The sequence below is a fragment of the Phaeodactylum tricornutum genome, chromosome 24 (genome assembly GCF_000150955.2).
Source record: "Phaeodactylum tricornutum CCAP 1055/1 chromosome 24, whole genome shotgun sequence".
NCBI lineage: Eukaryota > Bacillariophyta > Bacillariophyceae > Surirellales > Neidiaceae > Phaeodactylum > Phaeodactylum tricornutum.
The window spans coordinates 473,475-499,359 of NC_011692.1; the positions used below are offsets into that span (position 1 = coordinate 473,475).

The following is a 25,885-nucleotide window of genomic DNA, read 5'->3' on the forward strand; positions in this document are numbered from 1 at the left end:
CTCTCTAGCTACGAGTCTCTGTTGCTGGTGGGTTATACTTTGTTTCCGCAAGAACGTGCACGACTCTTACGCTGGTCGGCAATAAAGACCACACCTACGTGCGTCCTTTTATCATTTGGATTTGATTTTCTCAATGCGCTTCCCAATGAATCGAGGGGTCAATGGACTTTGGAGAAAACAAGCGTCAAAGTTCAGTTTCGGCTACAAGGCGAACAAACCACAAGCAAAGGCCGCATCTTCGGCATGCTCTATCAGATTTTTTCAACAATCCGGCACTAGAGTCTTAGTGTGGAACTCGGCAATTTCCGTTAATCCGTCGTACAATAACATATCAAAGGGTTCAGGAACGATGGCGTTCAGCTCTTCCGCTGCAGAAGGAACGGCCTCTCCGCCGTCATATTCCTTGGTTCGACGAAATGGAGTCCGAAATGTCGCTGTGATTGCTCATGTAAGTATCAAACAAGCGAGGCCCATCCATGTATACCGAGGTTGTCCTCAACACTAAAGTTATTTGGTTCGTGACAGGTTGATCACGGAAAAACTACTTTAGTCGACAAATTACTAGGCGCCGCTCGACGAAGTCAAGGTATTAGCGGTGATGGCGTTGATCGTCTTTTGGACTCTGGCGAGCTGGAACAAGAGCGTGGAATTACCATTACCTCTAAAGTTACAAGATTGGATTACGTGAACGGAGGCGATAGGATGGTGGTCAACTGTGTGGATACTCCTGGACACGCAGACTTTTGCGGGGAAGTCGATCGAATCCTTAGTATGGTCGATGGTGTAGTCCTTGTTGTGGACGCTGCAGAGGGCCCCATGACACAGACCAAGTACGTTCTCAGTCGGGCTCTCACTTTGGGACTTAAACCCGTTGTTGTTTTGAACAAATGCGATCGTTCTGATGCGATGGCCAGAATAGATTCCGGAGAAACGGAAAGCAAACTGCTGGATCTTTTTGACGCGCTTGGTGCGACCGACGAGCAGATGAACTATGTGACCCTCTATGCGTCCGCAAGAGAAGGATGGATGACAGCTGACCCCTTAGAAGCACTGGAAATTGCTGAAAACGGTTATGCTGGTGATGAGAAATATGGTATGACGAATCTGCTGGACTCGATCGTCTCACAGATCCCTGAACCTGCTGCCCGAATGTACAATGTTGAGACTACTTCAGGCGAGTCCCATGATGGTACAGCCTTTTTGGGTGACACTTTTAGCTTAGCTGCTGTTACTGTCGGCTTCGATGCATATCTCGGACGGTCTTGCACTGGGCGCATTTTTTCAGGATCTATTGCTGTGAACGACAGTGTTTCTATATTGAAAAGAGACGCTGCCGTCGGAGCAGGTATTTCACCGGGTTCTCAGAACGTCGCTGGCGTCTTCGTCTACGAAGGAATAAGTAGGACTCCGTATGAAAAGACGGCATATGCGGGAGATATTGTGACTTTGGCTGGAGTCCCAGATGCGATCGCGGTGGGCGACACACTCACAGGTACATCCGACCCAGTCGAAGAGCCTATTGAAACTCCGCCTTTGACTCCCCCAACCCTTTCGATGGATTTTGGCGCAAACAATGGACCATTGGCGGGGAAGGAAGGCACCAAGATTGCCTCATCTAAGATTCGGGACCGCTTAGTTTCGGAGACAGACAACAACGTAACTCTTGTGGTGGAAAAGTCCGAGGCTGACAGTGACAAAACAGTTGTTTTCGCCCGCGGGGAGCTCCAGCTGGGAATTTTGGTGGAACAAATGCGGCGCGAAGGGTTTGAGATTATTATTTCTCCACCCCGTATCCTCACCGTTATTTGCCCAGAGACAGGTAAAGAGTTGGAACCGTTCGAGGAAGTAACGATTGACGTTGATTCTGAGTATTCTGGTACAGTTGTGAGCGCTTTAACCGGAGACAGGAAGGGAGTCATGGTGGAAATGAGTGAGAGTTCTGCTGACGGTAAAAGTAGATTGATTTTCGAGGTTCCGAGCCGAGGTTTGCTGGGCTTCTCGTCCGAAATTGCAACTGCGACAAAGGGGAGCGCTGTCGTCACCCATTTGTTCGTTGAAAATCGGGAGTATGCAGGTAACCTGGGAAGTGGTCTGGTGAAAGGCAAGCTGGTGAGCAACGCTCAAGGAAAAGCGACTTCTTACGCCCTTGCCTCGCTGTCTGCCAGAGGAACCCTCTTTGTCGCTCCCGGCGACGAGGTGTATAGCGGAATGGTAATTGGAGAAAATGCAAAAATTGGCGACCTCGAAGTCAATCCAGTTCGAGCAAAAGAAACCACAAATATGAGGACCCAAGCCAAAGAGGAGAAGGTCGCGTTGCCTCCTCCAAAGAGAAGGAGTGTCGAGGAACTCATTGGTATGTCTTGCTCGTCTACACTGCCCTACTTCTTTGCTATCTACTCACTGAATTTCCATTTCTTTGACAAGGGTACATGGCGGAAGACGAGGTCATCGAAATTACGCCTAAGAGTATTAGACTCAGAAAAGAGATTCTGGACTCTTCTGCCAGAGAGCGTGCAGCCAGAACCAAGTCGAAGCAAATTCGAGCTCAGAAAGACAAGAAGTAAAACTTGTTTTTAGCATCATTTCCAAGGGAAAAAGCCAAAAAATAAAAAAGAGTGATTCCACATGGAAGTAGGGTTTGTACTTATCAGTTAGGAAACATAGATGTTGCCACCAATGCCGTTTTCTGCATCTAATAAATCGAGCCCCTCCATTAGTTTCAGCTCATTTTGCTTCTCTTCCACCTTGGCAGCTCCGAAAATTTACTCGGATGCTAGGTATTCCTTGACTTGGTCAGCTTTGTCGAAGCTGTAATTTTCAAGCTGGATAGTGACAGCCAAAATTGCTTTGTAGGCGTTAGCGATACTGTGCGGAACACTTGCCTGGGTAGGGAATCCCATGGCCAAAGAGAGCGAGGCAATCATGTTAAGGGCACCCACGAACTTGCTCGCCAACACATCATCCGTGATCTCGAGAATTTTGGCATCAAAAAGCGATCCATTATCGTAGACCTTCTTGAGGACCAAACCATAGGTAAATGGTTCAATATCGAGCTTCAAAAGAAGAGCAGCCTGCGAAGCAGTGACACGATCTCCAGCCTGAATGAGGGCAGTGTCATTGACCATCTCAATCTGACCGCGGGTAATTTTGGTTGCAATTTGAAGCGTCTGGAAGAAGGCAGTCTGGCCAGGGTCACATCCAGTGGGACCTTTAGGCACGACGACATTGATCGGGGCGACGGAACCGACACGAGCCGGGGCGGGGCGAGTGTTGGACTCCAAAACTTCGCGAATTTCACCCAAATCTCCGTTGGTGAAAACAAAGCCGACATTACCGCGGCACGTCTCAATCAATTTTTCCACAGGAGTTCCCGGGTTTTCGGCAACGAACTCTTTCATGCACTTGCGCATCATGGTGTTCTTTCCCATGAGGACTTCTGCCTTTCCGCGGAGGCCGCGACGAGTCATCTGGAGCTGCTTGGAACCGACATTATCGACTTCAACGATAAAAGCTTTGGAGTACTGTGTAAGCATCGACTTCAAGCGCTCAAAGTATTCAGCTTTACGCTCAGTGGAAAGGGGCATGGTGGCTCTCGGGTTCAAAAACTAAAACTTCGGGCGAAGGAGAGTCGCTATGCAATCCAACAATTTAACCGAAGTCTGCGAATGACTGATCAAATATGAAATTTATGAGAAAGTTTGATTTTTCGTTTTGCATGAAACAAAGCAATTCCAAGGGGCTCATGATCGATATGAACGTCAATGGCAATTAGTAACCGGTAAGAGGTACAAACGTGCACCGTGGTACATACTTTCTTTGGCGAACAACACCGGCTAAAGGTCCTTCAAACAAGTGCACCGCGCGTTACGATATACACAGGCTTTTCAGACACGACTTGTGGAAGGGATGATCGCTTGTACAAGAGAAGCCATGGTGGACTTACCTATATGGTCTTCGACAAACTTATGGACACCAGTGTTGTTGTCGGAACTGATTGTAAACAAGCGTCGGGAAGAAATGTAGCGTCTGTACGGCGTACTATCCTTTAAAACGTCTTGCCCCCGCTCGCGAAAACGACAAGAATGCTTGTAGTCTCCAGCATCCTGCTCTGTCCCAGCTGAATAGTATTCATAGTCCGATTCGTTGTTTCCATGTAGCCTCCCAGTGTCCTAGGATCCGCAGAAAATTGCTCCTCCCCGACAACCTCTAGCATCTCAGACCAGCTTGCTGACTCAAAATTTCTCTCGAGAAAGTCTTTCTGAACCAAAGTACTCCATGCTTTCAACTCATCCCACAAGATGCCTGCTGTTTGACTTGCCTTAAGGATTCGTAACAGAAACGGGTGCTTTTCGATACAAGTGCGTTGACCTTGCCGGAATGGGTGAGACGGATTTGGATGTTCTTGAAGGACTTTGACAAACTTGGGCAGATAACGGAGAATAGTTGCCGTCAAGAGATCATACAGATTTCGTAACTCACGAAGTCGATTTTTCCGATCGTCGATGGTGCAAAATATATTGGAGTCTATGCCTTTGTCTTCGTAGTTCACAAATAGTGCAGCAACAAAACAACAAACCTTCTCTGCTTCTTTAAATCCCTGAAGTCGAATGGGATGGAGTCTTGGAGGACGCCCACCTAGTATCTCACCACGAAAAGATGGCGTATTCCATTCGCTGAACACCCTCGAAACTTGTCGATCATTTTTCGGATTAAATGATAGGTAATCAAAAATAGTATGCACTGCTTTCATCAGCCATCCTGCCCGGAAGCATACCCATGTTGTGAGCAATAGAGCACTTTCATTTGCCATTTCGACTGCAGAGCGCTTAGCCGAATGTGTTGAGAGTCCGGCTGAAATGCCGTGCTTATGAAGCAAACCGCTATAGTAATAGGCAGCATTGGCTGGGGGATCCAATCCAACCGTTTCTTCTTCTCCTGTCAGATTGAATATTCCTGGCTCATTGTTGACACTAGTTGTACCGACGCAGCTGCTGCCATCAAATTCCTCGCTAAAATCTTCATCATCCTGATACAAACCGGCAGCTCTAGCCATTTCGTTCGGACCTACAAGCTCCTCGCTTGTCTTAATTAGTCGCTCCAAAAGTGCTTGAAAGTACTTGGTGACTTTTTTGCTGGAATCTACCTTTGCTTTCAAAGTACTATCTTGGGTAGTCTCATTTCCAATTTCTTCATCATTGATGTTTCCAGCTGATAAATTGCGCAACTCCACTTTTTCGGCAAAGGTCGGGAACAACGAGTCGTTTGGGTTGGTATTCATCACAGCACTATAGGCAAATGCAAACACCCAATCAAGCAACATTTCACTTTGGTGAGGAACAATAGAAAGATCCTGCTCGTGGCTGACTTTCGACCTCCACAGCCTCACAACAAAGGTCTTGTCACCACTATCGGCCCATTCTGATGGCTCTCCAAGAGAAACTCTAGACCGTGATATCATGGCCACTTCCTGGCCCCGGCCGGCTAAGTATCGGAGCGTCAAAAGATAAAATAACATATCCGCCATCGGAAAAGAACCGTCCCAGATACATAACAACGCAATTACAAGAAAGTCGTTCCGAGCAGCTGTGACATGAGATCTGGCCAGAGGCGTCTTGTTCCGGACGGCTCTTTCAACAAAACGTCTTGTCATGGACTGGCGAATTCGCGTTTGTTGCGCATCGTCGAAAGATCTCTTTAGCCCCAAATCAAGGCAACGACGAAGAATCTCGTTCTTAATGGAGCTCAGGTATCGTTCTGCCGTGTTGTACGAAATTCCGTTGCCATCCGAGAAATTGTCCTGCGTTTCGTTCTTATTCCCACGGAGTTTTTCGGCCCTTGTCAAATATCCAGCAAAGAGATTCAGCAGTTTGTCGTTGATCTTTTCCACGGCGATTGTTACGGAGTACTACCAAAGCACAACCGAGGACGGATCGCTGTTATGACAGTGTGTGGTAAACAAAGGTGGGCGTTATGACGAACGACCTGCGATACACCTAAGCAAGCTTAGGGACTGTAAAACTCACTCGCTGACGACGCTCCCCACGGGTTAGACAGCGGATGCAAGGACCTATGCTATAATGCAATATTTGGATCAAAGAATTTCTAAAACAATGAGTGGAAAATTACATGCTACAAACTAGTCAATCTGTTGTTCAGTCCAGTGAACAATCCCACAAAGTGTCAGCGCATCATTGATCTTCCACAACTTCCATAATCTCAATAGACAATCTTTCTCCCACATGTATATATACCTCCTGAACTATGAGTCCCATGCACAACACCTATGGTGAGTAGCTGTTCTTCTTCAGTCCCACCATGTGTCTTGTGATAGCCCCTTTATTGCTTCAATCGTATTTTCGATGTTCCAATTATATCCCAGTCCATTTTGGTCGTGTAAACCGACAAGTGGAGACTAAGCACATGCGGCTCCGGAAACATAGCAATTGTACAAACGCTTCGATTATTGTGAGTCCACGTGGCCACGGAACAAGGCTTTGGTATCATTTCTGTGCGTGCCTCCTTAACTCCATGTGCATAGTTTTGATTCACACTTGCGACATCCGTGTTTAGTGAATAATTTCCACAAGACATGTCGCAAGGAGGTAAACCACAACAGGGTAACTCAAATACGGTATATTTGCGCAATAAGGCCGACACAAACTCCATATGGGACGCGTAACCGCTGCGTCCATCGGATTGGCTCACACTTACACTTTCCTTACCAAGTGGGAGCTGTCCGAGGGACATGCCGCAAGGTAGCGTACCGTAACACTCCCCATCGGCCTGTCTTGATGCTATAGATGTCCTTGCCTCACAATTTGATTTGTCCCCCTTTTCAAACAGGAGAAGTTTGACAAGTGGCCACATTTGTAGAAAATTCCAAAACCTGCTGAGCATGTCATCTATGTTCTCACCACTTAGGATCTCACCACTTAGGATCTTCAGAGCATAGGTAACATCATCTGGGATTGCCTCGCAAACTTGCGGGTAGGACAATGAGTTATGCCGTATGTTGATGAGACAAAGAACTCCTGTCACGGAATGCACTGTTATCATGTCGTGAGAAATGTGCCTTCCGTCATGCTTGACATTGTAGACCATATGGATGAGGATATTCTTGTACTCTTCCGGTGCGTTTGAGACTTGGTTGCTGTGCACCAGATTTTCCTGTTTCGCAATAAAAATGTTATGCTCACAAAGCTTGCCCCTTTCAAAGCTCTTATCATCCTGCCAGTTGCTATTTCCATTTGACTTGTCAATAGCTACAGCTTTGTTAGGGTCATGAGGGAGTTGGCACTCAGATTTGAAGACAGGGGAATGTTGAAAGCACCTCAGACAATCTTGGTCAAGAAGTCCTTGAAACTCTTCAAATCTAGTTGCAAACCAGTTGGAATGATTCCCTCCCAATGTGTCTAGTAGATCTTGGTGTTTAGCATAGGTAGCACATATTTCAAGGTTGTTGACCTGTATGGCATCTAGCAATCCGTAGCTAGGTCCCCAATCAAACACATTGTATCTAGAACTTTCGTAGATTTCTGACGTGTGTGAAGAGGGGAAAGGTCCTTTGCATGCGACAATGCCCTCAAAACACCACGGTCCATCTGTGTCTTGCAACTTTTCATCTAGATTGGTTTCGTGATTGTCTAGAACTTCGTTGCAAACTAGAGTTTCATCATACTTGTCATCACTGATTACAAGTCCCTCCAAAATTTTTTCATCAGATGGTTTATCACATTCCAGAAATTTTCCTGTATTGCATTCACACAGTTGCTCCCCATCATCCTGAGTATCAGTTGGGAAAGTTTGCCGTTCACGAAATAGCTCCCCATCATCCTGACTGTCGGTTAGAAAAGTTTTTCCAATGAGGTTGTCAGGAGTGAAACCAGGTAAACCCTTAAAGGCACAGGAATTGTGGGTTTCAGTTCCAAGGGGCTTGACAAAGCTGATGGGTTTAGGAATACTCTCCCCATCCTGTGGCATAAGGTCAAGGTTGGTTGCTCCGGATCTCAATGCAGAATGTACACTCGAACAGTACGTGATTGCATTGGTGTTGTTGACAGACAGGGTAGTTGCATCTTCTTTACAATAAACAGGTTTCTTCTGTCCGTAAAAAACCGACCGAGGTTTGTTAGGTATGCCCGGGGCGCTCGAAGAAGATGTTGCAGTGGTCAATACGCTTGAAACTTGGCCAAGTGCCGACCGTTTATAGAAGGCAAAGTCACTACTGGTCAACTCAACGAGCTCAGAATTGTCTAAAGAACTTCCCTTTTTCCGTTCAAGTGAGGCCTGCCAACGTAGAAAATGGCGAAGGATCTGTCGGTGTGCCATGAGCAATGGGGTCCACTGGGGGTTGTCATTGGTGTCCAAGCTTGTTGGAGGAACATACCCAAAGGTACCAAGTTCATTCTCACAAATACCGAGAAGGTCTTCCACGGTATCATACCCTTGCTGAGCAAAGCTAAGCCGAATTGGATGCCCTTGGGGAATTGAGAAAACATTATCCAAAAAATGCGAGAAGACAGTGCTGCTGGTCATTTGTCCAGTGCTTGCTAACATGATGGGTTGGGTAGCCAAACCAATAAGAAAGGTTCTTGCGGTTCTCAAAACGAAAAAAAAGAACCACTTATGGGTTTGGGTCCCTTGCCCTGCCTCCGTAGGCAGTGTCCGTTCCGCACACACGCAAACACGAAGTGTCGGGCGTTTGATAGTCCCCCTGTACTATTTTAAGCCGGGTTGTAAGCCCGTCCCAACCGGAATCAGGGATGGAGTCCTTGAGCCTATTGGTATTTCTACCTCACCCAACTATAGCAACCCGACGTAACGAAACAACTTGTTGTCAAACCCTGAAGACTCCAATGGGCTCTCGACACCCGTGATTCCGAGGAAGTAGGGAGGCCACAGAAACTTATTGACAAACCCTGAAGCTGTACCAGTGGGTTCTCAATACCAGTTACTGTGAGGAAGTAGGGTAGCAGCTTCCAACCAATGCGTTACACAAGCCGATAAATACCCCACTTAAGGTGGCACCTCTGACACTTGATGTAACAAACAAAAGATGTCAGCAGTTAGTAACCAAACAATGTACACCAAGTACGAAGTTTGGAAACCGTCTTGAGCGAAGACCTCAAGATGTGTTTACCACAAACGACTGTGCAATGGGCAGCAGTGGTTTGACGTGCTGTCAAGACTGTTAATCTGTTACGGAGTACTACCAAAGCACAACCGAGGACGGATCGCTGTTATGACAGTGTGTGGTAAACAAAGGTGGGCGTTATGACAAACGACCTGCGATACACCTAAGCAAGCTTAGGGACTGTAAAACTCACTCGCTGACGACGCTCCCCACGGGTTAGACAGCGGATGCAAGGACCTATGCTATAATGCAATATTTGGATCAAAGAATTTCTAAAACAATGAGTGGAAAATTACATGCTACAAACTAGTCAATCTGTTGTTCAGTCCAGTGAACAATCCCACAAAGTGTCAGCGCATCATTGATCTTCCACAACTTCCATAATCTCAATAGACAATCTTTCTCCCACATGTATATATACCTCCAGAACTATGAGTCCCATGCACAACACCTATGGTGAGTAGCTGTTCTTCTTCAGTCCCACCATGTGTCTTGTGATAGCCCCTTCATTGCTTCAATCGTATTTTCGATGTTCCAATTATATCCCAGTCCATTTTGGTCGTGTAAACCGACAAGTGGAGACTAAGCACATGCGGCTCCGGAAACATAGCAATTGTACAAACGCTTCGATTGAGTCCACGTGGCCACGGAACAAGGCTTTGGTATCATTTCTGTGCGTGCCTCCTTAACTCCATGTGCATAGTTTTGACTCACACTTGCGACATCCGTGTTTAGTGAATAATTTCCACAAGACATGTCGCAAGGAGGTAAACCACAACAGGGTAACTCAAATACGGTATATTTGCGCAATAAGGCCGACACAAACTCCATATGGGACGCGTAACCGCTGCGTCCATCGGATTGGCTCACACTTACACTTTCCTTACCAAGTGGGAGCTGTCCGAGGGACATGCCGCAAGGTAGCGTACCGTAACACTCCCCATCGGCCTGCCTTGATGCTATAGATGTCCTTGCCTCACAATTTGATTTGTCCCCCTGTACTATTTTAAGCCGGGTTGTAAGCCCGTCCCAACCGGAATCAGGGATGGAGTCCTTGAGCCTATTGGTATTTCTACCTCACCCAACTATAGCAACCCGACGTAACGAAACAACTTGTTGTCAAACCCTGAAGACTCCAATGGGCTCTCGACACCCGTGATTCCGAGGAAGTAGGGAGGCCACAGAAACTTATTGACAAACCCTGAAGCTGTACCAGTGGGTTCTCAATACCAGTTACCGTGAGGAAGTAGGGTAGCAGCTTCCAACCAATGCGTTACACAAGCCGATAAATACCCCACTTAAGGTGGCACCTCTGACACTTGATGTAACAAACAAAAGATGTCAGCAGTTAGTAACCAAACAATGTACACCAAGTACGAAGTTTGGAAACCGTCTTGAGCGAAGACCTCAAGATGTGTTTACCACAAACGACTGTGCAATGGGCAGCAGTGGTTTGACGTGCTGTCAAGACTGTTAATCTGTTACGGAGTACTACCAAAGCACAACCGAGGACGGATCGCTGTTATGACAGTGTGTGGTAAACAAAGGTGGGCGTTATGACGAACGACCTGCGATACACCTAAGCAAGCTTAGGGACTGTAAAACTCACTCGCTGACGACGCTCCCCACGGGTTAGACAGCGGATGCAAGGACCTATGCTATAATGCAATATTTGGATCAAAGAATTTCTAAAACAATGAGTGGAAAATTACATGCTACAAACTAGTCAATCTGTTGTTCAGTCCAGTGAACAATCCCACAAAGTGTCAGCGCATCATTGATCTTCCACAACTTCCATAATCTCAATAGACAATCTTTCTCCCACATGTATATATACCTCCTGAACTATGAGTCCCATGCACAACACCTATGGTGAGTAGCTGTTCTTCTTCAGTCCCACCATGTGTCTTGTGATAGCCCCTTTATTGCTTCAATCGTATTTTCGATGTTCCAATTATATCCCAGTCCATTTTGGTCGTGTAAACCGACAAGTGGAGACTAAGCACATGCGGCTCCGGAAACATAGCAATTGTACAAACGCTTCGATTATTGTGAGTCCACGTGGCCACGGAACAAGGCTTTGGTATCATTTCTGTGCGTGCCTCCTTAACTCCATGTGCATAGTTTTTGATTCACACTTGCGACATCCGTGTTTAGTGAATAATTTCCACAAGACATGTCGCAAGGAGGTAAACCACAACAGGGTAACTCAAATACGGTATATTTGCGCAATAAGGCCGACACAAACTCCATATGGGACGCGTAACCGCTGCGTCCATCGGATTGGCTCACACTTACACTTTCCTTACCAAGTGGGAGCTGTCCGAGGGACATGCCGCAAGGTAGCGTACCGTAACAGCGATGGTTTTGAACGAGTACTGCGTCTGCGCATCACCATCCAATCTTTTGCTGTTATCAATGTTGTTGCTATCTGTGCTGTTATTGACGCTTCTTATTGGAAAGAGCTGCTTCTTCTCTTTTCCGCCAATGGTGCCGGACAAAATCACCTCTTCAAGGAAGAGATCGAAGTGCCGAGATGCCGCCTTGAGCGATGACTCCGAAGAGCATCCCTTGCGAAGTTCGGTGACACCCTTGAGTTTTTGACAATTCATGATGTCTCAGCTAGGAAACAAGAGAACGAATCAGCAACAAAGGTACACAGTGCCTGCGGGTTTTGACTAGTATTGATTATTGTCTACTGCTGAACCAGAGGGGGAGGAGCGAAAATGATCAAGTTGCTATTGCTTGCTATCCTTCTGTTTACTTCCCTTCCTTTCTTGGGAGGCAACAAACCGCTGCGACGTCAGGCACTACAAACGTCGTGGTTCAACTATCGACACGGCAAGAATGCGATGCGTCCGGCGAACAGGGAAAATGTGAGGCCTGTTTGGCGAAGAAAGATCACCGGCCGGACAGATTTGAAATTCCTGTGACATCGGCCGAGTCCGGGTTCTCCGTGACGTGGCACTGTGGCGACGGACAGGCGCGATTACAAACCTGTAGTCGATCCGTAAAACGGCCCAAAACTGTGGGACGAAGGAACTTACAGTTAGTAAATCTTGATTTTGGCCGGATTAGGGAATTTCCTCAATAAAATAGCATCCTAGATGGGAATGGTTGCGAAACTTCAAATTGCCTGACAAGCCAAATTTACAGTTAAACAAACTGCGAACTTCACACTTCTGACATAACTGACTGTGACTGAGACAGTAAAAAGTCAGTCAGCATCGAAAATATGCAATAGAGTTAGTGTTCGTAAGAAAACCAACCGATGGCTGCTCGCGATGCCAGAAGTGTTGGACAAAGGCGACCAAAAGCAGAGGACCAACAACTCCACATCGTAATTGAAACTGATATGTCGAGCCCTGAAGCCAATTCAGATCGAATAAGGCAAAAAAGAAGTGCTATACTTGCAGAGATGAGCTCACTTGTGAATGTAACGAGCAGCTTGAATCAAGTGCTCGAGGATATCAAGCAGCAGCTCGAGATTTGTACTCTGGCAGCCAGTTCAAACTCTGAACACAACAAACGGACCTCATCACTTTTGATAGAAAAGCAAGATAAGCTAATGGTGGAATTGTCTCAATGGTCGGATATTGCAGGATAAAGCAGAGAAGTAAGGATCACCAATTGAACTACCTGATCAAAAATCGATTACATAATGTAAATTCATTTTCACATCGAAAGTCTTCTCGAAGCTTTTTTTTTTCATGGGGAAGTGAAAACATATATTAGTTTCTCTGCGTTCTTACAGTTCGGGCATTTTTCCTTCGACAAATTGCAAAAAAAATTCATGGCTGACGTATAGAGCGATCAAAAGAAGCAAACACAATTCTTCAAAAGCATCACTGTCTTTTGATCGATGCGCTTGTCGCTCCGTTAAAACGCGTTTCCTCTGGGTGACAACATTGCCGAACTCGGGTAAGAGCTAAATAACTGTTAAGACAGTAAATGTGTCGTATCGCCATCATTAAATCATAGTATAGCCCCTTCATCCTTAATTTCCTTACCGGTATAGTTGACTCGTAATTTCCTAATATAAATTCGTAATCCGACGCTGATATTTGATATGACCGTCTCTAGTTCCAACGGTAGCTCTATACACTGTGGCATGAACGACCTGAGACTTTATTGATACCATGTCGTAACTCACTGTTGTTAGCTACCGCAGACAAAAAAGCGTCGATTTCAACATTTCTCCTCTACAGTAAACAGGAACCAGATTCAAGTATCCCTCAAACTTCGATCGGCAAGAGCAATGTTGTGAGCGTATTATCAGAAATAACTGTGCTTGTATCTGGATTTGCTACACGAAGAAAATCCATTTTGTGAAAGTCAGTACTAAGCAAAAATATCCTTGTAGATTTACTGTACACCATCGAACGGTAACAGTCGAAAATTCTTTGATCACATCACCCCAAATTTGATGGAGTTTTTTCCTTGGCTGGGCATTTTTCACAATGGGTGAGTGGTCTTTGGTAATATTTATTTGCAAAGGCGGCAAAACGAGATAAATTGCTGATACGAAAACGTGCTATAAATAGATTTTTCTTTGATTACAAATTTTCCTTGATGACGAAAAACAATTGTGGTCAATTGCCATCGCTCAATATAGAACTGAAAATGGGTACAAAGCCCGAGTAGAGATAAGAAGCCTCGAGTAAACTATTTTCAGGCTTATTTTTGAAAACTCGCAACCCTAGTATATTACTAAGGAAATTTTTCTGCTTTCAATCGGAACAGATATCACATTTGTTTGAAATTGTCTCTTTTTTGTTTTCTGCAACAAATATGTAACGATTGTTTGTTAGTAAGGAACGAATTAATGTCCTTAATTTTTCTAAAACCTTATCGACATTATTTGATTTATGTTTAGAATACGACATCGTCTCTGAACAACTTTTCATAATAAAATTTACCTGCCTTTTCTCTAGACGAGGTGAGAAAAATGAATATTCAATAGATAATCCTTATTGTTAAAGAATTGAAATTGAAAAGGTCCAAGCTAACAAAAAGGATGTGATCTGATAGCATGGATTTTTTCATCGAACACTGGAAAATTGGTTTTGAACGTTTATTGACTAATAGCATTTTAATAATGTTGACAGTAAATTGATTCACATATTTTTTCTTATCTTAGACGGTAATTTTGGATCAACAAATTTTATGATGATGTTTATGGCTTTTTGGTCCGATGTATTTTGAATACAACTCTGAAATTAGTTCTTTCTTTGAGAGCACCTCTCAATTAAATTTAATAATTTTCATTTTTCATGCACAGCTATCTTTTTCCACTTCTGAAACTGATTCAGGAATTTGAGGAGATCGAGAAAGGATATCACACTGCTACCGATTAAAAGATGACTACTTATGTAAGTGGTCATTATCTGAGCAGATACAGAAGCACTTCTAAAACGAAAAAATCCATATTGTTAGTCATGGTATATCTTATAGAGAGAAAGTTTTTACCAGCCTTTATCGAAAACAGGTACTTAGGTCAAAGCTCTCGGTATCAGCTACCATATGTGGAAACAAGACATAAAAAAGGATACTTCATTGCCAAAGTGATAATTCGCGATGCTGCTACATTGGAAAGCTAGTCGTTCCCTCGCAAAGAGATGCCGATTCAATATTTGTTTTGTAAATAAAGGATTGCTTATACGTGACATGCTCTTTTTATTACACAGCAATAATTTTTATTTCCAAATTGACATTTCGCAATGCTATTAGAAACATTCCCGCTCCAGCGGTTCCAGAGGACGCTGAATCAATCTGCTAGTCGTTGTTTTACTTTGGAGATTACTTCTGGCAATCCAACGAGACGCTGCATTAGTTCTGTTAAACGTTCTACTCCTATGGAAGCTATTCTACGTGGCGAACGGCGAGATCCCTTGCAAGACCTACAGAGACGGAAAAGCCGAGGTGTCCAAGACGTTGACCTGCTGGTCTCTTCCTCCACCGCGACCCGACCCCCTTAGACCACGTCCTCGCCCGCTACGTCCTTCACCCCGTCCGTCACGTCCTTCACCTCGCCCGCCACGTCCTTCACCTCGCCCGCCACGTCCTTCACCTCGCCTACCAGGTCCTTCACCTCGCCCGCCGCGTCCTTCACGACGCCCACCTCTGCTTCCGCGTCCCTCTCCTCGTCCATTGCGTCCTCGTCCCCCATGCCCATCCGTCTCTACGGTGCCCGATTCCACACGGAAAGCCGGGGTGAGTGTCTTCACTGCCTTATTCTGCTGCTTGTTGCGTCTCGCCTTGCCACTTCCCATAACCATAAAATCTTCTTCTTCAGAAACCTTTGCTGCAACTTTCGTGAACTCGTTTGCAACTTCTCGTTCCTTAGTCGGTTTGAGTAGTTCGCTTGAGGAGGCAGCCTTGGCAGCTAGAAACTCTTCATAGGTCATCGAGTTGTCCACCGGTTCAGGCTCAGCAGGTTCCTCGACCTCTTCTGTATTGATTTCTTCAGGCTTGTCTTCCTGACCTACGAAGACAACTTCTGCTTCTGCTTTGTCAGTTCCCCAGTTTCTAGCACCGCCACCGGATTTCTTGATTTCTTTGCCGCGGCCCGTCCCAGAGCGGCGATCATAAGCTCTCTTCCCATCACGCGACGGTGCTCTTCCACCACGGCCAAACTTTGTGTTGCGGTCATTTTGGTTTGGACGGCGACTGTCACAAAAAGAGGGAGAACATTTTATCTTTAGACGTCATATATGACTTTGAAAGATGCCATTGTTTTGAGCAGGGAAAAGGAAATCAACATACCGGTCATCGGGCTTCGAAGCCTCGACAGCAGCTTTGGCGGGCTTGCTATCCTTCTTCACGGCTGGAGCGGTATCGTCATCGTCCAGGATGGCAAAACGATTTGAAGACTGCAAAATCGCAAAATGAATGAGTTGAGTCGAACTTGCTTGCGGTACATTCGGCTTCTTTTCATTTTCTCATCTCGGTACAACTAAATAAAGGCTCTGGGGTTGCCCTGACTACGTACCATAATCTTTGCTGAAAGAAGGGAACTTGAAGGTCAAGTGATTAAGAGAATTCTTTCTGCCAGCCTGTGATAGACTAAGAACGGGTACAATCAAGTTAATCTGAGCAGCAAGGACAAGGAGTAGATCCTCGTGATATTGGAGGCCGGACGGATTTTCGGTATCGTGAGAGGATTGATTAAAGCCGCAATTTTTTAAGCTGTCAGGCAGGGGAAGGGAGGAAAGCTGTTAATTTATCTCCAACCTTATTGCAAGTAAAGGTGAGGCGCAAGTCTCTCCTGTCGCTCCGTCGACGGGAAGGGAACAAATTCACCTAGTGAAGTAGACTTTTCATTAAGTGTAATGTAACATCAAATGTCATGCATCATGTAAGACGTACAAATTAACAGTAAGACCGTTGTGAAGATTGGGCCCCATTCTACTTCTAGCTAGATAGAAATCCCGCCCTTTTCCACTTCAAACATCGAAGGCTATTTTCATCCCTTGTTGGGTCTTTGTAAAACAAACAAGCTACGTAATCGTAGGCAATCTCTGTGGCCTTATACAAGAAACCCAATACAAACGTCGCCGTTTTTCGGCCTCAATCTTTGGTTACTTTTTGCTATCAGGAAAACGCAGTGGTATTTCTTCAGCTTAATTTGCCCAAACTGCCTTGGAGCACAACACCTATACTGTACAAGGCTGTGGCGGTAATGCGTAAAAGGCGAAGACATCAAGAAACAAATGATTTGACCTTGCAGACTACCAGTCCTCTACATTTCAATTATGTCCAATAAATTGATACGGATCTCCACATGCTCCGTTCTTGCTTTTCTTTTTCGTTTAGACCATCCTCTACACTTTTTTGCCTATCACACTATCACCCTCAATTTTGCGTTGACCAACTAATACCAGCAAATCTAATACATCCGTAAACACGCAAGGCAAGGCATAGAATCACTTCCTCAAAATAAGTACACACGACTTTTGTCTATAGATATGAGATAAAACCATTTGACAGTCAATCATATGGTAATCGTGATTTGACTCCTGCTAGTTCGAGATGAGACGCATGGTTGTGCAGTGCGTTTGCTCTACACTGTCACGGACAAACCAAGGGCAAAAGCTTTACATTGTAGACGAATGAATGAAAAAAGCTTATTGCAACTTCTGTATTTGCTCCTCGTGCCATCGCCGCTTTCGTTTGAGCCCCGTTGACTGTGTTTGCTCACATCAATTAAAATATGTGGAGAATGCTTCGTGTCCAACAGAGACTGCGCTACAGAGCAGAAAGGAGAGTCTCCTTTGCGCCGTGTGGGGCAGTTCGTGGCAACGAGAAATCTCGCTTTACAGTTGATTCACGGTGTCGGCGAATCAGAGTTACAGTGAATGATATTTTTTCCGAGAAGCAAAAGCTATGCTTTGGCACGAACAGCACAGACGAAGACAACGCCTGGAAAACAAATGCAACGGGAAATTGGTTTCGGCAGTTACAATCCCCACCTAACGTCATTACACTTTCTCGAATTGCATGCACGCCGCTCCTTTCGTACTGGATTATTACAAATCAACACGAGGCTGCTTTAGCAGGGTGTTTCTTAGCTGGACTGTCGGACGGACTGGACGGTTACCTAGCTAAGCACCACAACATGGCAACTGTGCTCGGAACCTACTTAGACCCATTTGCGGACAAGCTTCTGATTAACGCGCTCTCGGTCTCCCTGTGGTGCAACGGTACGCTTCCAACGCCTCTTGTGGTATTATGGCTAGCGAAAGACCTCGTTCTGATGTCGGCAACCTACTTTTACGTTGCAAAACAAACACAGAAAGGTATAGCAGTTGTTGATCCCACAAGAACACCTTTAAAAGTGCAACCAACTTTTACAGGTAAAGTTAGCACAATGTTTCAATTCATTACTCTTGGCGTGGGCATTACTCTTCCGCTCCATGCTGGATTGGATGAAACGCTCACCGCCCTATGCTGGATTACTGGCGGCTCGACGATTGCTTCCGTTCTGAGTTACATGTCCTTTTCTGCTTTTGCAGCCAGTGGGAACATTCAAAAGAAATCTAACAAACAGAAGTGAAGGTTTGGATAGCAGAATATTGAGATTGCCGCTTCGTTGGCCAGTCCTCTACGGCTTTTTATATTGGGAAGTTGAACTGTTGTATCAATTGGAGATCAAGTTCGTCCTTGGCACTGTTGTGGATCCACAAGGATTCGCCCCATCTTGTAAGCTTTTTTACAAACACATATCCGTGGCCTTTCAAAAACTCTCTGATTGGTCCTCGAAGCCTCTCTGCTGTAATTACCTTGATCTGATATTTGTCGAGAGGGAAATTCATCATAATGAAAGACTCTGCGCCTTCCACGTCCAACGAAAGATAATCAATTTGGGTGGGAGCATTGTAGCGCTCCAATATTTCTAGTAGAGTGACGGTGTATTTGAGTTCGCTGTATCGTTGCCATCTTTTTCCATTGTCGAAGCCATCGCCTGCAATACCACCATGGTCCCCTGCTTCAAACCGAAAATGCACTTGTTCCAGACGAGCTTGTCCAACTACAGCACCGACAATCTGGCAATCCCTGTAGCTCAAATTGTGCCAATACATTGGATTGGGCTCGACGCACAATCCGGTCCAACCGTACTCTTGTTCCAAAGCGTAGGTGTTTGACAAGTCGGTCGCATCATTGGCAGCAAGATCAATAAAATAACCATCGCGTTTGCCTTTGAATAAGCTTGCTACGAGTTCATCTTGCGAAGCTTGCGAAAACCACGTGCGGTTGGACGGTAGTGTCTTCTTAAGCAAGTCTGTATGGCCGTAAAACACGTCAATCGAGTGCCAGCCGTCGCCAATGCGATCGACTCCGCCATCGGTATGGACGTGCGAAGTGACACAGAGAGGGTTGTCATGTCGGAGACACTCGTTGATGATTTGGCTATTTTCACTACGAGCTATGAAGTTCCCGTGTAGATGGCCGATAAAGCAACCTATCAGAAAGAGGGCCCACGGAAACAACGCACTATACCGGTTTGGCAGAGCGAACCATCCAGATCTTGGTGAAAAGCTACGACTGTCAGATCGAGAAACTTTCATGACAACTTTATCAAATCAAACATTGACCTCCTTTCTATAAAAACTATCGTTTGCGGAGTGTGCGATTCGAGGAGGGTTCGAGGAAAAGCCGCCACTCTGAAGACTCTACAGTGAACAGCGTATGGAGATCAGGATGAGGCAATCGGAAAGAATCTCCAGTTTTCTCTTCCTGTTAGCTATCGACTTCACTGTCGCTGAGCCCAAAAACGGGAACTGCATAAGGGAAGATCGAGCTTTTATATTTTTGAATTTGGTTGGTTTGAATTTTTATATGTTGATGCTTACCATCATAGAATCCAGAATGTGGGATGTCTGAAATTGTGGAAAACTGCCAGGAAAAGATTGGAGAATAATTGGACGTTGTACCATACTAAACTGTAAGTCACCGGTGGTACCTACCTGTTCTTCCAGCGAGGAAAAATGGCAGACGTTGCCGAGGATCGACAGGATCGTTGGTACAAATGACTTCCGAAGAACATTGTGTAAGCGAAAGAACCGATTCAATCCCTTTATGGTCTCACTATCTTTCATCACAGTAACCTGTTTCACATTGCGGTATCTCACTATGATGTCGTCAGATCCTTCGGCGTTGAAACCCAGCAAACGAGCGCGAACGCAACGCAGCATCAGTTCAACGTTGTCGGCTGATCCAAAGTCTCGAGCAGACATCTCGTCGAGGACTCAGGAAATGAACCAAAGGGCGAAAGATGGTGCTCCCCTGAGCGAGACGGAACTGAGAGATGTCATCAACTCAGTCCAAAACGTCTATCCTTCGGAAACCGATATGAGCTGGGAAGATTTGCGCACCGTTCTGAAGGATGTGGCCCATCTCTCACACAAGGACTGGGCCGTTACAGGAAACAACGCCAAGCGTCTCGGCGAAAAGTTGCTCCAAGATGGCGTGTCAAAGAGTTCGCGCCAATTGCTCGAACGAATTTTGACGGAAGGAAAGTGGGACGAAGGAGCGAAGCACGCCACCGAGCGTCCTGATTCTGTGCAGCCCTGGGCAGTTTTGGTTACGGGAGTGAACGGGATTCGAAAAACGACTAGTATATACCAGACGTGGTTCCCCAATCTCTTGGGAGAGGCGCTCGTGGCACCAGATGGTGCTAAAACGGATTTTTCGAACCAGGTTTTGCCAGTAGGGTCCAATTCATTCTTCCGCCAGTTGGATCACATGATCGCCACACTCTGCAACGAAGATTTTGGGCTCCTTTACTCCATGACGTCAGAACTCCTGGACGAACAAATGCTGAAGGATCCTCCGAGAGATGTCATCAAGAAGTACTCTGATCTAAAGGCGGCCATCTTTACTCGCTACAGAACGCTTGCCGAACTTTTGGGAGCTCTTCTACTGACCGAAGCGCAGCTTGTGAAGTCAAACTGTATGATGGAGACTTCTGGTCGAGACGTAGCAATGTTCAACTACGTGGATCACTTCTTTCCGAAGGGATACAGCAAACTTGCTTTGCACTTTACGGTAAACGACTTATCTCAGGCCAAGGAATCCGTGGACCAACGTATGGTACGCGAAATACAAACAGGAATTAACGCAGTGAAAAAAGAATCTGTTTTCGATATTATAAATGCCAATGCTGGTGGGCCGTACGGATCGGAAGTCCTAGAAGGGATCCAGCGTGATTCTGACAAAGTATGGAATACGGTATTGGACGGCAGTGCAGGAGTCGGAAAGGATTGGTACAAGGCTACGATTCGAATCAATGCGAAGGCAAATGAACCGTGGACTGCTCAGGCTGTAAAGCCTGACGGAAGCCTTGGCGCAGAATTCGTATTTGAAAAGAGCCCTAGCTTTTGAAGACAAATATAGAAAGATCACTAGCATTGCTCACTCTAGTAGGACTACACATACTATAGAAACAGCACACCAGTCATCGTTGTCACCGCAGAGCCAGTGAGTTTTACCCGAGTATTGTGCACAGTACAAAAAACAACTCCACCTCTTTCTGAAACTTGGTTTCCAACGACATTTTCCTTCCCAAACTTTTGTGCAAAATAAGGTGCAAGGACACAGTGGGCTGATCCTGTTACCGGGTCCTCGTTAATGCCCGCTTTGGGCGCAAAAAAACGAGACAGAAAATCAACGGGTTGCTCAACTTCATCGCTTTGGGAATCGTCTTCTCCGGAATTTATGTCAGACGGGGGCGCGGAGCAACAGACAATGACACCACGAGAATAGCCGTCCCAGGATTTGAAGGCAGGATAGTTTAACCCCTCGTAAGGTATCTGACGGAAACTATCATGCGTTATCTCCACTAACAAATCGCCAATTTCAGAAACACCCATGAAAATAACGGAATCCGGTTGTACTCGCAATGCAGTGGACATCATGTGTTCGATTGCTACCTGGTCCTCGCCATCGGCATCGGTCACCTCCACCGCAGGCTTGACTGGAAACTCCATTGTAATTCGAGTATCGTTTGTACTCGTTATCGCCAACTCTGCGTTGACAATTTCTTTCCGGGCATGAAACACAATTGACGTCTCATTCCTATTTTTCAGCTGAAGCGTATGATAAAGAACCGAAGCGGAGGCCAGCGTCGCATGCCCACATAGAGGAATTTCAACTGTTGGAGTAAAGTATCGTATGTGAAAATGTCGTTTGTTTTCGTTTTTTCCATCTTGTGCTTCGGCCGCTGGCCAGAGAAAAGCAGTTTCAGAGAGATTGAATTCCTTTGCCACCGTCTGCATCCATTTTGATGTCTGCTCATTCTCTTGATGAGGTTCCACAATAACAATTGCCGCCGGATTTCCAGAGCCGGGTCGGAAGGTGTCCGCAAATGCATCGACTACGTAATAGGGCCGTCCAGGTTTTCTCGCCGCATTTTCTAGATCAAGCTCCAAGTCATACCACTGTTCACTACCGTGAACGATTGAGCTGAGTTGTTTTACTTGGAACCCACATTCAACGTAGAACGCCAACAAGTCTTTCTTTGCCAAAAGCACCATTTTTTCAATGGTACCGTCGTTGTTTTTTTGGACGTCTTCAACATATTCTTTCAGCATTGCAGTCGCAATACCTCTCTTGCGATATTTCTGCTGAACGACGACGCTGTGTATCGCAAGGAGACTGCCGTTCGGAATATGTAGCGACATACTTTCGTGCTCAAATTCACGACAACGGGTGCTGCAAATGTACCCGATTACCACATCGTTGTCATCGTCTTGACCTCCTACTACTGCACATCGAAAATATGGAGCGGCGTGGTGCTGCCTGTATTGTAAAGCCGATTTTGAAGCAGCTTCGTCTTCGGGATAAGATGCTTTTTCAATCTGGGCGACTGCCGGAATGTCCGTAGGTCGAACTTCCCGAAAGCGAATATCCCCCCAACTAAGCGGCTTTTCAGACATGGCGGATGCAGGGGTAGTTGGTGGGGAGAGGTACCAGGACAGGTAGTCCGGAAGCCGATCAACGGTGGATAGCACAGTACGGCTTCAGGAGTTTACAGTTAATGTAAGTCTGTCAAGTGAGTGGCCTTCCAAGCGTTACAAGCGATCCTAGGGAACGGAGGAAGACCACAAAGCACCTAGAAGACCCCTACGTCAAGCATTACATGTAGGGTTCATATCCCTAAGTCTATTGGACAAGTCTATAATTCTATGCTTTACACCTTTGATCACTACCAAAGCATATGGGATCCTTCGGGTCCTCAGGGACACAATTCTAGCCCGTTATCGTCGCAGTTTTCTAATTTGTCAGACCCAGCGTTCTTCGCTGGGGTAGCGGGATCAAAAGGTCGTTTTTTCGTGTCAAGTGTTTGAAGTCATCGCCGACTCCGATTGTGCCTGAGGAGGTAGAGCAGAAATACCTGGCTATTCATGTTGTTAGTATAAGTCGCAGAAGCCTGCGCAGGCCTGGAATATACTGCTACGGTACACTACCTCGCGGCATGTCCCTCGGACAGCTTCCACTTACAGTTAGTAAGGAAAATATAATTGTGAGCCAATCCGCTGGACGCAACGTTTACGTGTCACGTATGGAGTTTGTCTCGGCCTTGTTGCCCAAATTCCGCGTATTTGGGTTACCCTATTATAGTATACCTCCTTGCGGTATATCTTGTGGACATAATTCACTAATCACGGATGTCGCAAGTGTGAATCAAAACTATACATGTGGAGCTAAGGGGGCGCAGAGAAATGATACCACAGCCTTGTTCCGTAGCCACGTGGACTCACAATAATCAAAGCGTTTGCCCAATTGCTATGTTTCCGAAACTGCATTTGCTTAGTCTCCACTTGTCGGTTTACACAACCAAGGTGAACTGGGACATAATTGGAACACAGGAGATAAGATTGGAGCATAGAAAATACAATTGAAGCAACAAAGGGGCTATCACAAGACACATGGTGAGACTGAAGAAGAACCTAGGTGGTGTGCATGAGACTCATAGTTCTGAAGGTATATATATATATATATATATATAAAGCTGCCAATTGAGATGATGGAAGTTGTGGAAGATTGAAGATGAGCTGGCACTTGGTGGGATTGCTCATTGGACTGAACAACAGATTGACTATTTTGTAGAATGTAATCTTCCTCTCATTCTTTTAGAATTTTTTTTAATCCAAATATTGCATAATAGCATAGGTCCTTGCATCCGCTGTCTAACCCGTGGGGAGCATTGTCAGCAAGTGAGTTTTACAGTCTGTCACAATATACACCACTGTACACCGTGGGACAAAACGCTGTTAGAAACAGAGTCTGGTAAGACTTGTGGGCGTTATAACAAACAACCTGCAATACACCTAAGCGGGCTTAGGGACTGTAAAACTCTACTCGTTGGCGACGCTCCCTTCGGGTTAGGCACCCCTGATATCAGCATACTTCTCCAGTTTTATTTTTGGGAACCGGTGTACTACTGTATCGAGGATGCATCTTTCCCTTCCGATGGTACCGAAAAGAGCGGTCGCTTTGTTGGCATTGCTGAATCTGTTGGGGATGCTCTCACTTACAAAATCCTCACGGACAACACCAACAAAATCTTATACCGCTCTAGTGTGCGTTCCGCATTGAAATCCGGAGAAACCAACTCTCACGGTATATACCCGTCCTGTGTGTCTTTGAGACATTTATCTCAAAACAAGTGTGTCACAAGCAGAAATCAAGTGTATACATGTTTACTGCAAGTTGTGTACATGTCAGTGGAATTGGCTTTATTATATGCATTCCTATGTAATTATGGCATAGTGAGAAGATACATGGGCAAAGATTTGCAGTATTCCCTACTTACTTTGAGAAGGCTCTTGGTTAGTATGGAGACTTCAGTTGCACCAAAACTCCAAGGAATCAATTGGATTCAACAGAAAGAGTCATTTGGATGGAAACACAAGGGAAACAGATGCAAATTGACAAGACCCAATTTTCATACCATGTGTGTTACAAGAGATACTTACAATTCCTCGATAAGTATGCAAGAACGGATTTTGCATTATATGGATACTATGGTGAGCATGGAAGATTCAGGTTTAGTTGGTGAAGTTGCCAGGACTGCAGTCAAGTTTGGATATGATCTGACAAAAGGCACTAGTTTGTAGAATCTAATCTTCTATCATTGTTTTTTGAGTTCTTTGATCCGTACTGCCTTTGTTGCATAGGTCCTCGTATCCGCTGCCTAACCCGAGGGGAGCGTCGCCAGCGAGTAGAGTTTTACAGTCCCTAAGCCCGCTTAGGTGTATCGCAGGTCGTTCGTAATAACGCCCACAAGTCTTACCAGACTCTGTTTCTAACAGCGTTTTGTCCCACGGTGTACAGTGGTGTATATCGTGACAGATTAACAGTCTTGCTTTCTCGTCAAATCACTGCTGCTTGTCGCACAGAATTTGGTAGACACAACCTTAAGTGAGTCCGTAAGTTCCTTCCAGATTGACTGGTCTGAAATTACGATACACTTCCTTAAGGCATTGTCGGACAAGGTACACACGGTACCCAGTTCGATAATTAACGCTTGCACGTGTGTTTGTCACTGAAATTGTCAGAGGTATCTCTTAAGTGAGATATTTATCGGTTTTCTGTGACTCATTCATTGTGAGCCGCGACCCTACTTCCTCGGAGTAACTGGTGTCGAAAACCTCTTGGAGTCTCCAGGGTTTGTCGACAAGTTTCTTCGTGACTACGGGTTTCTCCGGCTGGGTGAGGTATTCGATACCAAAAGGCCCAAGGACCTCAACCCTGATTCCGGTTGGGACGGGTATACTCACCGGTTAATAAGAGTACGGGGGCTAATCAAACCCTCGATAGTTACTGGTACGCAGCGTTGAGCGTGGCTGTAACACTGCCACCTGGCAGAAGTGAGTGTACCAGTGCTAGCTTCGTTCACTGGGGTAGGGTCATTTAACGAAGTCCGCCCTAATTACGGCGAAGGAACCGAACCCCTTAAGTATTTCCGGAATTTCGAGAAAGCGACCCATTCCCTTCCTAGAGAGTCATTTCTCTCGCTGCGGCCATCATGGCATCGTTTGCACAACCTGTATCAGACGAAACCGTTTTTGCCCACTTAACGGACAACATACTCAACCTTTCTACGGCACACCCGATTCGTTTCTGTCTTTGCTTCAACGGGTATGATAAACTTGGGAGTTTTCTTAGTATCGTTGAGAATGAAATCAAATCCCTTCGCTATGTGTTACTTCCTACTGAAGACGCAGTGAACCGTCGGTCAACTGGTTT

The 25,885-nt window shown here is 45.6% G+C and overlaps 9 protein-coding genes across 9 annotated transcripts; 2 read left to right on the top strand and 7 right to left on the bottom strand.

Annotated features, from left to right (window-relative positions):
- Positions 1-340: 340 nt before the first annotated feature.
- On the top strand, positions 341-2,564 carry L-SD (l-serine ammonia-lyase; the record flags this gene model as incomplete). The annotated part of the gene is made up of 3 exons (XM_002184511.1): positions 341-448; positions 526-2,353; positions 2,425-2,510. Coding segments are annotated over 3 exons (2,022 nt in total), but the record flags the coding sequence as incomplete, so codon positions are not given.
- Positions 2,565-2,621: 57 nt separating this feature from the next.
- PHATRDRAFT_30660 (predicted protein) lies at positions 2,622-3,968 on the bottom strand. Its single transcript, XM_002184587.1, has 2 exons — positions 3,944-3,968; positions 2,622-3,669 (listed from the first exon to the last, which is right to left on the bottom strand). The coding sequence occupies exon 2, from the start codon at positions 3,582-3,584 to the stop codon at positions 2,763-2,765; it is 822 nt and encodes a 273-aa protein (XP_002184623.1). The 5' UTR covers positions 3,585-3,669; positions 3,944-3,968; the 3' UTR covers positions 2,622-2,762.
- A 77-nt stretch (positions 3,969-4,045) lies between these two features.
- PHATRDRAFT_40623 (predicted protein) lies at positions 4,046-6,747 on the bottom strand (the record flags this gene model as incomplete). Its single annotated transcript, XM_002184588.1, has 2 exons — positions 4,046-5,905; positions 6,712-6,747. The coding sequence occupies 2 exons, from the start codon at positions 6,745-6,747 to the stop codon at positions 4,046-4,048; spliced, it is 1,896 nt and encodes a 631-aa protein (XP_002184624.1).
- Positions 6,748-7,691: 944 nt separating this feature from the next.
- On the bottom strand, positions 7,692-8,556 carry PHATRDRAFT_40624 (predicted protein; the record flags this gene model as incomplete). Its single annotated transcript, XM_002184589.1, has 2 exons — positions 7,692-7,701; positions 7,766-8,556. 2 exons carry the CDS (start codon positions 8,554-8,556, stop codon positions 7,692-7,694), a joined length of 801 nt encoding a protein of 266 aa, XP_002184625.1.
- A 2,871-nt stretch (positions 8,557-11,427) lies between these two features.
- Positions 11,428-11,745, bottom strand: PHATRDRAFT_40625 (predicted protein; the record flags this gene model as incomplete). The annotated part of the gene is made up of 1 exon (XM_002184590.1): positions 11,428-11,745. One exon carries the CDS (start codon positions 11,743-11,745, stop codon positions 11,428-11,430), a length of 318 nt encoding a protein of 105 aa, XP_002184626.1.
- Positions 11,746-15,033: 3,288 nt separating this feature from the next.
- Positions 15,034-16,127, bottom strand: PHATRDRAFT_40626 (predicted protein; the record flags this gene model as incomplete). The annotated part of the gene is made up of 3 exons (XM_002184591.1): positions 15,034-15,802; positions 15,899-16,005; positions 16,125-16,127. The coding sequence occupies 3 exons, from the start codon at positions 16,125-16,127 to the stop codon at positions 15,034-15,036; spliced, it is 879 nt and encodes a 292-aa protein (XP_002184627.1).
- A 1,101-nt stretch (positions 16,128-17,228) lies between these two features.
- On the bottom strand, positions 17,229-19,200 carry PHATRDRAFT_49826 (predicted protein; the record flags this gene model as incomplete). Its single annotated transcript, XM_002184592.1, has 1 exon — positions 17,229-19,200. One exon carries the CDS (start codon positions 19,198-19,200, stop codon positions 18,247-18,249), a length of 954 nt encoding a protein of 317 aa, XP_002184628.1. The 3' UTR covers positions 17,229-18,246.
- A 565-nt stretch (positions 19,201-19,765) lies between these two features.
- PHATRDRAFT_49827 (predicted protein) lies at positions 19,766-21,048 on the top strand (the record flags this gene model as incomplete). Its single annotated transcript, XM_002184512.1, has 1 exon — positions 19,766-21,048. The coding sequence occupies one exon, from the start codon at positions 19,766-19,768 to the stop codon at positions 21,014-21,016; it is 1,251 nt and encodes a 416-aa protein (XP_002184548.1). The 3' UTR covers positions 21,017-21,048.
- Positions 21,049-22,059: 1,011 nt separating this feature from the next.
- On the bottom strand, positions 22,060-22,539 carry PHATRDRAFT_7293 (predicted protein; the record flags this gene model as incomplete). The annotated part of the gene is made up of 1 exon (XM_002184593.1): positions 22,060-22,539. A coding segment is annotated over one exon (480 nt), but the record flags the coding sequence as incomplete, so codon positions are not given.
- Positions 22,540-25,885: the final 3,346 nt, after the last annotated feature.